This window comes from Perna viridis, chromosome 9, assembly GCF_037379345.1.
Source record: "Perna viridis isolate PV_CMFRI_1.1 ecotype Kerala chromosome 9, ASM3737934v1, whole genome shotgun sequence".
NCBI classification, from domain to species: domain Eukaryota; kingdom Metazoa; phylum Mollusca; class Bivalvia; order Mytilida; family Mytilidae; genus Perna; species Perna viridis.
This window is the reverse complement of record NC_142453.1, coordinates 38648915-38664913: the sequence shown is the minus strand read 5'-3', so window position 1 is coordinate 38664913 and position 15999 is coordinate 38648915. Positions and strand designations below refer to the sequence as shown.

Sequence of the window (15999 nt, the reverse complement as noted above, 5' to 3'; positions counted from 1 at the left end):
TTTTTATCTTCAGTAATACATGTAATGCATAACTAGCAGATTAGATCATGTATTTTTACTTTTCTTTTTTCTACCCCTCTCCCCTCGAGTTGTGGGGTTATATAGCCATCATTTCTACCCTTCCCCCCACGTGTTGTGGGGTTATAATAGCCATCATTTCTACCCCTCTCCCCACATGTTGTGGGGTTATATAGCCATCATTTTACCCTTCTCCCGTGTTGTGGGGTTATATAGCCATCATTTAGTTTGCATGGTAATCTGCCTGTTCCTTAGTTTACCCACACAGGATGTACGTGTGACTCCTTCTAAATAATTTAATGGCAGTGATGACAACTTTTATGATAAATTTAGACATCACATGTCAATATGCATGATGGATGATAATAATAGTTGGAGACTTGCAAGGAGAGGTAATCAAATATAATAATTTTTACAGAAGTTAAGTCCAAATTAGGATTTTTCTTTGTGAGCATGCAGTATTTGGTTACAATTCACAATTTTTCATGGTTTTTAATTTAAAAGATGGACAAACCATAAAGTTAAAAGATCATTTTTTTTAACTTGTTGCATACTTTTTTAAAAAAGAACAGGTTAAGTCTAAAATCTTCAGTCTCTGGTGAATACTTCAGATTAAAACATCAGAAACAATAAGTCGCAATAAATAGCATTTCAATGACTTTATATTATAGTGATATAACATATACAAAAGAATTAATAAAAGATAATATTTTTATACATTTTAATGTACACACAAGTATCACAGTTAATTTAATTTCACTTCAGTATAATGCACCATTCTGAAAGTAAAAACTGATTAAAAATGGTCTACAAATACAATACATGTATACATGTGTTTCAACATTACAAACATGGTTTTGAATAAAGAGAAATATAAAAACAGTATGTTCTGTTACAACGGTATTTTGTGTTAGTTCAAGGCAAAAATAACAGAAAAGGGTTCTATAAAATTTCCGAACATTGGCACATGATACAGCTATATAAAGTGAAAATGAGGTATTGGGTGACTTTTTATCACAGAAACTCATGACAATGTCTTCATGTAAAACCCAGTAATACTTTTTCTACCAAAATCACTGTGTTCTTCAAGTCTTAACAGTTTATCAGATTCTAAGTTTAAGGCAGTTCAACATTACACTTTATGCCACCAATTATTTTAAATTCTTTGAATGAACATGAAAGGTTCAGTATCAATGAATATGTAAAAATTCATGCTAAAAATACAAAACTTATTGTTATATGTTTTTTCAAACAATAATCATCCTGGCGTCAAATTCACAAAAAGTTGTAAGTGTAAAATTGATCGTAAGTAATGACGTCACAATGCTATTTAGGTTGTGACGTCATTACTTACGATTAACTTTTTGCGAAATCAACGCCAGAGAAAGAGTAAGCTATATGGTGAGGCTTTATCATCATTAGGAAAATATTAATCCAATGAAATATCACATCCTTGTTTTCCGCTGTCTTCATCTCACAGTTTAATATTAATCCAATGAAATATCACATCCTTGTCTTCCACTGTCTTCATAATATTAATCCAATGAAATACCACATCCTTGTCTTCCGCTGTCTTCATCTCACAGTTCAATATTAATTCAATGAAATATCACATCCTTGTCTTCCGCTGTCTTCATCTCACAGTTTATCATAAGGTACAGCTAAGCTGATGTTATATTGTGATGCCAGGGGTTCATCGTAGGTAGATAAACAAATATCTGGTACACCTTGTGTAGTTTGATCCACTGAGAAATCATATACTTGTATTGAACCTCTGTATCTAAAATTAAATCAATGCATAAGAAAAGGATAATAACATCAAACTACATGTATGCACTGTACATGTATGTAAGATGGTCTGGTAGTCATAATGATGTACTCAGTCAAGCTGAGAAAAACATGAGTTTTTTCCATACCTTAAACTCTTCACTAATTCTTTTTCATATACTGTGACAGTATTATTGTTTGTTGGGTACCATTTTTTATTGTTTTTGTGGGAAGGCCAAACCACAAACTTTGGTTCCCAATGAAAAGGAGATTTCCATTGAAGTGTATAATTAAAATCTCAAATCTACAAATTCAAGAATCCACAAACTTGTGTTTCTTCTCTTATCCACAAAAATTAGTATTCCAGAATTAAAGTACTTTCACAGTATAAGAATAGGTAAAAATAGAACAAATGTCAGGAAAACCAGACATTACAACAGTTTCATTTCTTTATAATTTAATATAACGATTTTTACCGTTAGAAAAGATGCTGTACCAAATTTTCATATTACCTGATTAACGAACAAGGTTGTGAACTTTGAACTAACACACCTTTCAACCAGACTACTTTTACCAACTAAATAATCCCATAAGTTCTTTATACAAGTGAATTTATTCAGATTCCTTTATGAGAGACAACGAAAGTTAATAAATTCTATCACAGTTTTTATCGGATAAAAACACGAACAAAGAACACAACCAAAAGTGCTACACATGAGAATTATATAAAGTGTAACAAATGATCATATCAGTAAGCATAATATGATTAACGAATGTTTCCATTTTCATATGATTATCATATGTTAGCAAGCCAATATTACATGTATCATGTGGCTACCATATGTTAATAGTCAAATGATAATCATATGTTAGCAAGTCAATACTTACATGTGAGAGTCATGTGGCTCTCATATGTAAATTTTCAGATGATTATCATATGTTTTCAGGTCAATATTTACATGTGAGAATCATATAGCTATCATATGTTAATTGTCAGAAAATTATCATATTTTAATTGTCAGATAATTATCATATTTTAATTGTCATATGATTATCATGTTAGCAGATCAATATTTACACATGAGAATCATATAGCTATCATATGTTAATTGTCAGATAATTATCATATTTTAATTGTCATATGATTATCATGTTAGCAGATCAATATTTACACATGAGAATCATATAGCTATCATATGTTAATTGTCAGATAATTATCATATTTTAATTGTCATACGATTATCACATGTTAGCAAGCCAATATTTTCATGTGAGAACCATATAGCTATCACATGACTATCATATGGCTATCATATGTTAATTGTCAAATAATTATCATATGTAAGCAAGCCAATATTTACATGTCAGAACAATATGGCTATCATATAATTATCATATGAAACAAGCAATATTTTTTTAATACCACTTCATACTCTTATGAGAATATACCTACCTTCTATGGGTGACACTCTCAAATTCATCCACAACAGGCATACAGGTGGTAGGGACATTTCCTAAAATTAGTCTACCCTTTGTAAAATGACAGTGCTTTACTGGATGTCTGTAAAACAAAGGGAACCAATTACAATAAGCAAATGTATATATGAAAATCTGTAGACAAGGATAGAGTCGATACAATTATTGCTTTCTTAATCATTTCCTCTAGTTTTCACTTACCTGTTATGTATCTCCCAAAGTTTCTTAACCATTCTTAGATCCCAGACTCGAACAAAGCCATCATCACCTCCAGATATGGCCTTGACCTCATCCATCTGTACAGTGTTGACCTGGCTAGAGTGACCTGGGAATTGATGGGTCAAGTCTTCAGATCTTAGGTCAAATACCCTAACCCTAAAAAAATAAAATAGCCCAGTTAAAATTATGATAATACAAAATTGTTTCAGATCAGCAACTGAAGGTGTTTCTGAAAAATGAAGATGATGAGAAAAGAAGATAATGCTTACCATATTGGTGCACATGATCTCAGTTCGTTTTGTGAAGTCATATGCTATTAGGTTTTCATGTGTTTTTCAGTTTGTTCCAGTCTGATGCTTGTTGTTGTTTTTTTTTCTTTGCTTTTCTCTTTGCTCCTTTTAAATTTTAGCTTTAGATTTCAATTTCTTCATATATTTGCTAAAGATTATCTGACTTCATATATTATTAATTTGATAAATTTTCAGCCTAACAGAAAATAAGAATTAAATAGACAACAAAAGATGTTCAAGACAGTCTGTTTTTGTTTCACTATACCAACAGGACTGTCTTCAGAATTGGTACATTTGTACCTCACATCTCTACTTCCATTCCAGGACTATCTGCTATGTAAGTACATACCTCCTATCTCCACTTCCAGTCACCATGAAGAGTTCAGGACTATCTGCTATGTAGGTACATACCTCTTATCTCCACTTCCAGTCACCATGAAGTGTTCAAGACTATCTGCTATGTAGGTACATACCTCCTATCTCCACTTCCAGTCACCATGAAGTGTTCAGGACTATCTGCTATGTATATACATACCTCCTATCTCCACTTCAAGTCACCATGAGGTGTTCAGGACTATCTGCTATGTAGGTACATACCTCCTATCTCCACTTCCAGTCACCATGAGGTGTTAGGACTATCTGCTATGTAGGTACATACCTCCTATCTCCACTTCCAGTCACCATGAGGTGTTCAGGACTATCTGCTATGTTGACACAGGTTACTGTCCAGGTATGATTCATTACCGTGGAAACCAGTCTGTTGGCTTTTACATCATATATTTTAACCTGTAAATACAATTATCAATGTTCATGCTTTAATGTATTGAAGAGCATACAAAAATTCCCCATTTATAGCTTAAATGATTGAACCTAAGATTTATTTTCTGGGAGATGATACTTTACTATCTAACCTTAAGAACTTTTCTACCAGTTTAGCACATGAATAAAGGTATTAAAGTCAACTTGTGAATGAACGCCACATCTACTGTATTTTTTCCATGGCCTTATTTAGTGAATAAACAACACAACATGACAGACATAGCAAATAATCTATACTGTCAAGACTGGATTAATCTAACGAAAAAAGATGGTTTGAAAAATTTGGCCTTTACAATAGTGACTTATAAATTGTGTACCTTAACTTCAAAATATAAGTAAGGTAATACTCGAGTTACTTTTTTTTTTATATTCTTTATTGAAACTCTCATCAATGGACTCTTTCACCATTTTCATTCTTAAATAAAAGAAGTACAACCACCATACCCTATATGGATCCAGAGATCCACCAAATGATCCAAGTCCTACTGCAAGTTGGCATGGCGATGACCTTACATCCATACAAGTCACTGGTGAACCAATCACATGATGTATGTTAGTCATGTGACTAAACATTTCTTGTTGGCTGCTGTCTGTTTTGTGCAAATCAACCATGAATGGTGTTGCTACTAATAGGACAGGAGAAGTATAACAACTTGTGTTTTCTAAAATCATTACTTTTCTAATCTGAAAGAAGAAATATTAAATATAATTCTAAGTTTTGTTACCAAAGGAGACAAACCATTCTATTTCTTGTTATATTTTCTCTATAGTTCATGACTTTTTCCTACAATGGTTTTAAATTATGGGATCAGATTGATTGATTGATTGTTGGGGTTTAACGTCCGAGCAGCAATATTTCAGCTATAATCAGACGATGAACATGAAACGGATAATAAAATGAACATGAAATGATGATGAAATGAAAAACGGGATGGAACACAAGGACAGTAGGGTCGACAAATTTTGATTGCCACTAGAAAAAGGGAGGGATGGGTAAGGTCGGGCAATTTAGCCTCCTGTGGCGGAGCGCAAAGGTTCCTACTCCTATCGAATACCACAGCAGGGTTCTTTAACATGCGAGGAACGTGGCATCTTTCCCAACACGGTGCACCACTATGGTTTGCGGTCAGGTTTTCCGTATTATAGCCTGACAACCCCAGCATGTAACATGCCGGGGGTACCCCATTCCACCACCTAGGGCACACATCCCAGTTGCTCTGTGGGCAGAGCGCCTAGCCCCCGGCTAGGTTTCTGAGCACTATTTAGTCGCCTTTTACGACAAGCTTAGCGCTGCTGCAGGCCTATTCTTTTGACACCCGGACCTGCACGGGGATATGGGATCAGTGTTTTGATATTCGTGTTGAGACGTTTTGGCCAGAGAATGTCTGAGTGCTAAATTACCAAATTTATTTCACAGTATGAATGTTACACTGGGAACATTTGATCAATCACTGCTTTCTAAATGATAAATACCAGTTAAGGAGGTAGACCAAGGGTAAGGGACACAACTCTTAGAAATCAGTGCAATGTTTGTGTTCAGCATTTTACATCAATCTCATGAATGTAAGCATCAAAGTAACTTAAACTGATTTCATTCTGTTTCAAATGAAAGCTTGACAGGCTTCGGTGAAATTGAATATAATACAAACATATCACTGATTTCAAGAGTTATGTTCCTTACCCTAGGTCTACCTCCTTAAGGCAGGTTTGGTTGTTTATTTATTTTTTTAACAAAAATTGTGTATGGCATGTACTTTCACCAATTCTATATAAAGTGAAGATTAAACCAATTGACCAAAAAAAATAAAAAGGGTATATTAACTTTCAAATAGATTGCTTACATAATTTGGTATACTCAAGACTCTAGATTTTATAAACTCCTTATTTGTGAAGTCTTGGCATATATGAATAGCCCCTATATCCTTAGGACCAGTTACAGCATATACAAATTCAGATTTCTGAGCCATGCCCACTCCTGTTACACCCCGTCTATCATGACAGTCTATAACGTGAACTGATGTAGTACAATTATCTCCTTCTGTTTTCCAGATGTCAACATTACCTGTAATTAAAGAAATCATATTAAAGTACATAGTAGTATAAATCAATAATAGAAATAAACACACATACATGTAAGAAAATAGTGTATTTAAAAAGTGATTAAAATATATTCTGAGGTCTGACATTCTTTTCAAAGAGATTTGAATGCCTACTGTTACAGAAAAACATACCGATAATCACAAGAATATTTTTCAAAACCACTATACTTTAAATTAGGTGCTTGAAGATGTCAATAACCCTTCTATTCATTTAAAATAATCATAGATATTTTCACATTATATTTGGAAATTGAAACTATTGAACATCATGGATAATCCTTTCTAGCATTTAAACACTAATACCTCGTGAAATAGTGTGGCTTTATCAAGATTCAATTCCACATAGGTTTCAATAAGAAAACTAGAAGCCCTGTTTATCACAGGAACCTCCCCATCATTTGTTAGTAGTGATTTTTTTTTAGTAAATCAAATGTGTCTGTAAGACACTAATGATGCTCCCGCTTGCTAGATTTGCCAAATTAGGAACAAGTTTATTTTTTTATGAAGACATGGTTTGCAGATTCAGAAATCCTTCCAAGACTTGTGTTACTCATGGTCTGGGGATCAATTTGGGGTTCAAAAATTCCTAAATATATGCATATCTACATACGGTATCTAGGCCATATAGTGTCATGAAATTCTGTTTTGTAGTGTCAGACTAGTTGCGATGAGAAAAAGAGATACACATAAAAAATGTTAATACCCCATAACAAATCCCTAACTTTGTTGCTTGGGATATACTTCTGACAAAAATTACAGTCTAATTATCACCCATTTCCGTAATATTCCAAAGTCAAACTACCACCCAGTTCTATAATATTTTAAAAAAAATCAAGATCCTATGACCTTGCACACCATCATTATGTGTAGAAAGATCCTGCAAAAAATATTTTAGATATAGTTCAAACACTACTATCGCCATATTTTAGAGTAAAATGACTAAGTGTAACTATTACCAATTTTGGTAATCTTTCATGAAAATCACAGGGGTAAATTAATATGCCCCCCACAGTTTGTCATGGGGGAATAAAAATATTTCAATTTGAAAGTATGAAACAGGGCTCTGAGGATTTTTTGTAGGATAGCCTGTGAAAATTTACAACATTGACTTCATGTCTTATACAAGTGTTGCAACCTAACAAATTAAATTATCTTGTAAAAACACACACGAACATCAATTAATTTCCTATAATTAACAAAACTTTACTTTCTTTACAAAACTTAATGGGGAAAAATGAACATTTTTCTCACATTTAAGAGACAATATTTTTAAGCTCATCACCCAACTTTCATAAGTTATCTCCCCTTAATGTTAATTACACAATAAATATGTGTTTTGTACAAAAGGTTTTCAAGACTTTCTTCTGATTGAGCAATAAGAGAAATAACAACTTCTTATTTCCCTCAATTTAAAGAATTTGAAAGAGTTGTAAACTTTATAACCAAAAATTTGAAATAAATTTATTGATTATCAGAAAAGATCGAGTATATACTGTGAATAGAATAATTAATTGGAAAGAGCGAATAACTAAAATTTGATCATGAGAGCCTAAGGACACCTAAATTCAACAAATGTGCAGAACTTATTCCACACACCGGTTTTCTGCAACACGTATCTGCACTGTCTTTTAACATTTATTACAAGTCAAGTCAAATTGATTTTTTATATTGTAAATTTAATTGATTATTTCAGTAATTAAGTGTTAGTATTTGTAAGGATCAGGCAAAATTGGAAAAATATGAAACATGCATGTCAAAACCCCATCGAACAGAACTGACAATATAACTTCATTCAAAGACACTTTCTATACTTGGAAAGACCATAATTTGATCTCTACATCACTGGATTTGCTCAGAATTTTTTTTATAGAATGTTAGAAAAATGAGGTTTTCAATGGAGTTAATTATTCTTAAATGTTCATTTTCAGTTCATTTCAATGAAATTCGAACTCAATTTATCAATGTATGGAAAATCTTGTCTGTTTACATCGATTCTGATGGTGCAATTAGTCAAATTAAACCTTCAAAATTATTTCCCTCAATTTAAAGAATTTGAAAGAGTTGTAAACTTTATAACCAAAAATTTGAAATAAATTCAATGATTATCAGAAAAGATAGAGTATATACAGTGAAAGCACTTTAATTCATGGGTACCAATTTTTGTTAGGGAAGAATCACAATTTCATAGATTCTTTAATTCATGGTTTTCAGTTTTATGGTGTACAGATCTATGGAAATCTTCTTTTCATTGGGAACCAAATTTTGTTGTCTGCCCTTTTCACGAAAATTATGAAAATTGGTACCCCACAAACAATAGTTCTTTCACAGTAGATTATCTACCAAAACAGATTGGTTACAATAAATAAAACATAATATTCAATTTAAGAAAATGAAACAAAGATATATCTACCTCAAAACAATAAAGAATTTCTTCATGCCATGTTAAAGCCTATGAGTTCAGTAGTCTTTTTTGTTCATACCATGTTAAAGCCTATGAGTTCAGTAGTTTTTTTTTCCTTCATGCCATATTAAAGCCTACGAGTTCAACCATCATGACTATTGCGTGGTATCACTTAAATATATTTTGAAAATCTTCAGATTTTTACCTTGTCTATACCCTGCAATAACAAAGTCTTCAGAGACCCCAACATGACTAACATTGTTGGATATTGTACCATCCTCTGTTGACTCATCCACAACCAGTGATGTATTGGACGGTTGGAAGATAACATCTAACTGATCTAGAGCATTCCACAGCTTTACCTCTCCATTGGTGTAACTGACAATATGAATCAAATTTACCAGAGTTACTGCCAATGTTAAGTTACAAAGTGATGAGTCAGTTGACATGAATATCAGTGCTCCAATGTCGTAGCCTAACTCATGACCTTGACCTTTGACTTAGATTCTAGTTTATAAAAATACACTAACCAACTGGGGTTTTCATTCATGTTAAATTTCATTTATCTACTATGACAAATTATGAAACTGAAATAAGGATGCACTGAAAGTGTGGCAGTGCCCTTATAACAATGTAATTTATTTTTATGTGTGTGTTATCTATTCAAATTTGCAATGTTATTGCAATGATGTTTTTTTTACATTACAAAAATTATCATATAATAAATATATATTGAATTTTACATACACTATTAGTATAAAATATTATGCACTGCATCTTCATAATCAATTTAAAAAACACATACACTTCCTAAAATACTTTTAATATTTATTTCAGATGAATTAAATATTTCAATAAACAAAGAAAAAAGTTATAAAAAATATACCCTGCAACAACATCATCACCACAGGAATCAACAGCACACAGAATTCCACCATGTACATGCTGTAGCTGGGAGAAACTTCCAAGTCTGTTCTATAAAATATATTAATAGAATAATTAATTGGAAAGAGCGAATAACTAAAATTTGATTATGAGCGCCTAAGGACACCTAAATTCAACAAATGTGCAGAACTTATTCCACACACCGGTTTTCTGCAACACGTATCTGCATTGTCTTAACATTTATTACAAGTCAAGTCAAATTGATTTTTTATATTGTAAATTTAATTGATTATTTCAGTAATTAAGTGTTAGTATTTGTAAGGATCAGGCAAAATTGGAAAAATATGAAACATGCATGTCAAAACCCCATCGAACAGAACTGACAATATAACTTCATTCAAAGACACTTTCTATACTTGGAAAGACCATAATTTGATCTCTACATCACTGGATTTGCTCAGAATTTTTTTTTATAGAATGTTAGAAAAATGAGGTTTTTGATGGAGTTAATTATTCTTAAATGTTCATTTTCAGTTCATTTCAATGAAATTCTAACTCAATTTATCAATGTATGGAAAATCTTGTCTGTTTACATCGATTCTGATGGTGCAATTAGTCAAATTAAACCTTCAAAATGGTGTTTTTTTTCATACCATGTTTTACCCACCGCCTGATTCTTACAGAGACTAACACTTAACATTTACATATTTCTTTGTTGAATATTTCTTTGGTACTGAAAATATAAGACTTTATAAACTTTGTTTATAAATCTAAGTTAGTGATTTGTATTATATTCCAATTAGTTTTAGATAGTACAACAGCATAAAGCAAACAAACAAAATCTAATCATCTATAAAAATGTTCATCATACATGTACAGTATATTGTCCTTTTTATATAAACCTACCTTCCAGTTGTATTCCAATTTTCTCTCCCGTTCAACGTAAGATCTTACAACAGACTTCCATTTTAATTTCTCCACAGCATGTGTATCCAATTCATATCCCAATTGATGGCAGATTCTACACCATAATAATTCATCATCTGCTAAACTTCTCCAACTTTTAGAAACCTATAATTAAAAAAAACCCTAGTAAATCATACATAGATTTGATTAAGTGTAGGTTTACCTAAGAATTATGCACATAAATAAAATGGAAATTTTGTCAACTTTCTACACAACCTAAAACCTTTCAGAAAGTACAGGTACACTCCTTGAGACGTTCACGTTTCCCATTTTAGCTTTCGTGCATCGTTTATCGTAAGTTTACACATTGTTTTGCATTCGTTTTAAAGTACGATAGAAGCGTTAGTTTAAGCGCACAATAGAAGCGTTCGTTTATTTTTGTACTTTGATTATTTCCTTGATTTAACTGTTATTTTTATATTTTTTGCTATTATTAATTTATATAATTTCATGAATTTTATTTCTACATTTTCTGTCTTCATTATATGTCAAAATTGTTATTTTTCGTCATTTATCTATCATGCATTTAAACACACAATATGAGCATTCGTTTACTGTGCGTTGAAACGCACGATAGGAGCGTTCATTTAATCGCACAATAGAAGCATTAGTTTATCGGGTGTTTGGTGAGCATTTAGCATGCGTTTGGGTTTCGTGCGTGCGGGAAACCTAAATGTCTCAAGAAGTGTATCCTTTATGATACAAAATGAAATGCTAATAGGAGTACCTTCTCATGCATGATTCATAAGGGAACCTGTACTCAAGTGCAAGTACATATATAAGATACGAAAGTTAAAATAAAGACGTGATCAATATGTCAATAAGACTAGAAAACAATTGAATATATGCCAAAAAATATACATATAAAAAGAAAGCAACTCAAAGTTTCATCCACATACATTGTACCATGACCAGCTCTTACATATCATCAGAAAAGAATACTCATGACCAAACTATACAATAAATGCAATGAGTTCTCATTTCGAATAGTCAACTTTCCATTCATCTGTGGCAACATCCTTTCAGCAACTGCTAAGGTAGTTTTCATATCACAACTCATACAAACAACGTACATTATGCAAGAGCTAGCCAAAACTACACGGACTTTTTGTACCGTGATAGACTTCTTACAATTAAGCTTCTGGAAGGTTATATTTCTACATGTATAAGGTAAAAGACATCACTGCATTAGTTTTATGGTTGTCACCATAAATTTGTGAATCATTATGGTGAATCCACCAGCACAATGAGAACCTATTTGTTCATTTTGTAATAGTTTTTCTGTGCTCTTTCATCTACCTCAACTGTCTCTAGAAAAGCAGAGGACACTTACCCTACTAGTGCACCAGTCCATGCTCCCAGTTTTAGTGGAGTCAAGGTTGTTTTTTTTCACTTTTATTTCCTTGAAATTCTTATTTTGGTTATTTTTTGTTATTTGTAGTGTGTGTCTATTTTCCCAATCTAGCCTACCATTCAAATCTTGGTTCTCTTAATTTCCCTTACACTATACCATGCATGTGGTGGTTGAAGTGGAAGTTTCACTAATAACCAGCTGACGACAGTCTAATTAACAAGGGCTCAAACTACTTGAGAAAAACAGGGAGAAGTGACTTCTCTTTCAGAGAGACACTAGGGAGAAGTGGGGATGAACAGGGAGAAGTGAACACGTATGTGCATCATTTACTAATGCTTTTTAAAATCATATGTATTATATGTTACTTACAATGTACATGCACACAATATAAGCAAGTATTTTCATATATTCATTTTCTTTTATTGAGATAAATGTTACTTTTTCTTTAAGCTACATTGTACATATGTAAGTAACTAAATATTTTGGACAAAATGAAATCAGCCTGCTGACTGAATGATTGACTGTATCATATATTCATGAAATTGAATTTCTAATCTATACCTCTACCCCTTACCAAATTTATTACAGCAAAATTAATATATAATTGGATTGATCAAAGCAAAGCTTCTTTCATTGCATTGTCCTATTAATTTTGTCTTTTTTTTTCAAGCAGTACTGGAATAGAAAATTTCAGTCAGTGACATTCTGTTGGAATATTCATTTTGTTCTGTTTTTTTTCCTGATCCCATTTAATCCATAATGATTTCTTGTTTAAGATATTCAGTCTCTTGATATGAGTTGATCAAGAGTATCAACAATCATGTAAAAGATTTATTACTAATAAATCAAGACTGAAACTTCATTGCCACATATTGTAGGCTGCAGCGATCTGTACGAACTTGTCTCAAGCTTAAGAAATGTTCCATCGAAATGGTGAATTAACTGTCCTGATATGAAACATGAAGATCAAAAGAAAAACAACGGGTTTTCTATCGAATTATCAATTGAAATAAATATAACTGAAGTCCAAAGAACCAGCACGACAAATTTGCACGTTCCGTAACAAGATGTGAATGGTAAAACATGAATTATCGTAAGCTGAAGTGAAGAATGTTCATTCCATATCCTGTCTTAAACGTTTGAAACAAAAAGCTGATTAAAATACTTGCTTGTAACTGATAATTCGATAGATTTTGAAAATTTTTAGAATTATTTTCTCGAATGGGCACCATTTTTGTTTGAATTGTTATTGGAGGAGAGATAATTTGTGGTCTCAGTATTGCATTAATATTCCCACAGACTTCTATAGTGAAGTGCATATTTTTAGGATTTTTAAAAAAAAATATGTAAATTGATTCAATAAAACTTTCACTTAAGAAGCATTTCTAAGGACATGTCAAAAAATATTTTCCCACAAAAAAAGTAGGGTTAGTCCACGAAGATCGGACAGAAAAGTAGTTTTGAACTATAAATAGCCATTTTCTCTACTTTTACTTTCATTTTGTACTCATCAAACCAACCTTTTCAGTGGAACATTTCTATGTTAAAATGTTAAATTTTCTTAACAAAAAGTTTGTCATCTTATAGTGCTATGTTTGCTCTATTTTATAAGTCATTGTTCATATCTTTTGACAAAACATTAGTTTGAAGAAAGGCAAAACGAAAATGCACTATATCTTAATAGCCTCCATGTTTTGATGTACACCCACGCAGGGATATGCAATGCAATACTGGTACCTTGTAACTCTGGTCAAATACAACTAAAAGGCGGAGTACAGTCCCGATCATGGGCGACGTCTGAAAATGAAAGGGCGACTTCACTTCGCTTTTGGTGTCGTCTGAGGGCAAAGTGAGTGACTCCAGGGCGACTATTTCACCCAAATCGCCCAGTAGTGTGAGCCCTGATTAACTGTACAATAATAAAACAAAGAAATGTATCCTTACCACAAAATAAGTAGTTCAGACTATACAAACACATTAGAGAAACAATCAAGATAATGTGATTGTACAGAGGCACATATAAATGAAGCTAATTTGTGTCGTATATCGGTACACATATATATGTACCTGTACATACCTGAGAACATCTGCACAGATCGATCATATCTAAAGGCTCAAAGATCTTAATAGCTACCTCTCTAGGAATAGTCAGGTCAAAGAATGGTATCTCATTGATTTCATTCTAAAAAAGAGGATAGTTAGCAGCAAAATTTAAGTAACTGAGTATATGTATGTGTTGCACTTAATCCTAAGCAGAAAATAATGACACAATTTTTTTTCAAATAGTTTTAAAATACTTTCAGAAGTCACCATAATGTCTTCAGCAGGTGTAAAAACAACTTCAAGTAAGCTTAATAAATTAATTTTCCCTCCTACATGTACACTGTACATGTTGTACCCGACCAAACATTGCCGGAGACAGAATTAATTTAGTAATAATCAAGTTACTGATATTAATAGATAAAAATTCACTTTGTGTAATATACACATCAAATATGATCACACTCTTTTGGTTCATGTCAAAAGTATTTTATTTTGTACAAATGTGCACCATTAACTTGGACAGCTTCTTACATGTATTGTTTCCACTCCCCAATTTCAACCCTCTAGAATCTTAGTTTACCAAATGTTAATGCAGTTGATCTATAAATTGATTAACTTACCAAATCTGCAATAAATAAATCTAAGTAGCGTTCACTGGTACCATTCTCTGTCACAACCTTTTTACTGGATAATATTAAGCTATCCCAGTCCTCCTTAAAATCATTGACAGCTTTTCTTTTTTTGCCTATATGATTTTTTTGAGGCAATAATTTCTGTTGGGAATTCTCTGATATGGATGTTGATTCATTACCATCTTTTGGACTTAGAAGATTATCAACAATACGGAATGGATAGAATTTGGTGTTTGTTTTATCATCTTTTTGTGGTTTGCAGTTTGAAAACAGACACGTGTGAGATTTTGTATTTTCTCTGTATGCAGGGTTGATACATCTATCTGTTTTTAATAGATTCTCGTTGCTAATTGCAATTTGTGCGCTTGATCCCGGTTCTGATTTTGAAACATGATCGCGATCGTTCTGCAGCTCAGCTTTCCACTCGTCCCGAAACTTTTCGAGGTCATTTACAGACATTGTAATAAAACCAGAAAAGATCACATGTGATAGCTTAAAACTATTACAGAATCATTTGGTATGGTAAAGTATATGTACAGTAAACGTAGTAGATGCCAAAAACATTATTCCCACGTTTGTTCTGTTTACCTTTTCTCGGAAATCCTCTGGATATTTGTCTTTAGAAAAAGTGACCAAGTACTGAAATTATTTTTTAACGCAAAGCATAGCAAAGAACAGAAAACCAAAATTACCCGTACACAGTAAAAAAAGTAAACGAGCAAGCCGGACTCCCCTTAAAACTGGGAACATGAACCAAGTGTAGTACTTTGTAGCATAGACATTTAATACGACTTATTAACATGGTAACTGTATGGGTTTTCGGTCACCTAACAGCTTGTAATATCACTTATTTTTTATGTTTGAGGCTGGTTGATTAAAGTCTTATTAGTTGTTGCTGCATATATAGGTACATGTAGATGGGTATTAGTGCATATGATTGGTTTTTTTTTATTATATACCAGTCGGCCTCGTCAGGGAGTGTATAAAGTCCCTGACCCTGTATATCGATAACCTCATATGTGGATATAAT

At 32.5% G+C, this 15999-nt stretch overlaps 2 protein-coding genes across 2 annotated transcripts in view; both read right to left on the bottom strand.

The window, feature by feature from the left end:
• The window catches only part of LOC148608403 (electron transfer flavoprotein beta subunit lysine methyltransferase-like), a 37197-nt gene extending 21622 nt beyond the window's left edge, over nucleotides 1-15575 (bottom strand). The window contains exon 1 of the mRNA XM_088545185.1: nucleotides 15558-15575. The gene's annotated coding sequence lies outside the window, so the exon portion shown is untranslated. The remainder of the gene's footprint in view (nucleotides 1-15557) is intronic.
• LOC148608404 (F-box/WD repeat-containing protein 8-like) lies at nucleotides 663-15574 on the bottom strand. The gene is made up of 11 exons (XM_088545183.1): nucleotides 14958-15574; nucleotides 14372-14476; nucleotides 10881-11045; nucleotides 9976-10064; nucleotides 9295-9467; nucleotides 6431-6651; nucleotides 5034-5273; nucleotides 4429-4556; nucleotides 3463-3636; nucleotides 3239-3346; nucleotides 663-1798 (listed from the first exon to the last, which is right to left on the bottom strand). Exons 1-11 carry the CDS (start codon nucleotides 15426-15428, stop codon nucleotides 1657-1659), a joined length of 2016 nt encoding a protein of 671 aa, XP_088401309.1. The 5' UTR covers nucleotides 15429-15574; the 3' UTR covers nucleotides 663-1656.
• Nucleotides 15576-15999: the final 424 nt, after the last annotated feature.

What these genes read in the sequence shown, in the direction of transcription:
- LOC148608404 (XM_088545183.1), bottom strand. Translation starts at nt 15,428, where the DNA reads ATGTCTGTAAATGACCTCGAAAAGTTTCGGGACGAGTGGAAAGCTGAG. An exon ending in ACTGGAAGTGGAGATAGGAG is followed by an intron (nt 3,637 to 4,428) that starts GTATGTACCTAC and finishes TTATTTTTTTAG; the next exon opens with GGTTAGGGTATTTGACCTAA. An exon ending in GAGAGTGTCACCCATAGAAG is followed by an intron (nt 1,799 to 3,238) that starts GTAGGTATATTC and finishes ATTTAATTTTAG; the next exon opens with ATACAGAGGTTCAATACAAG.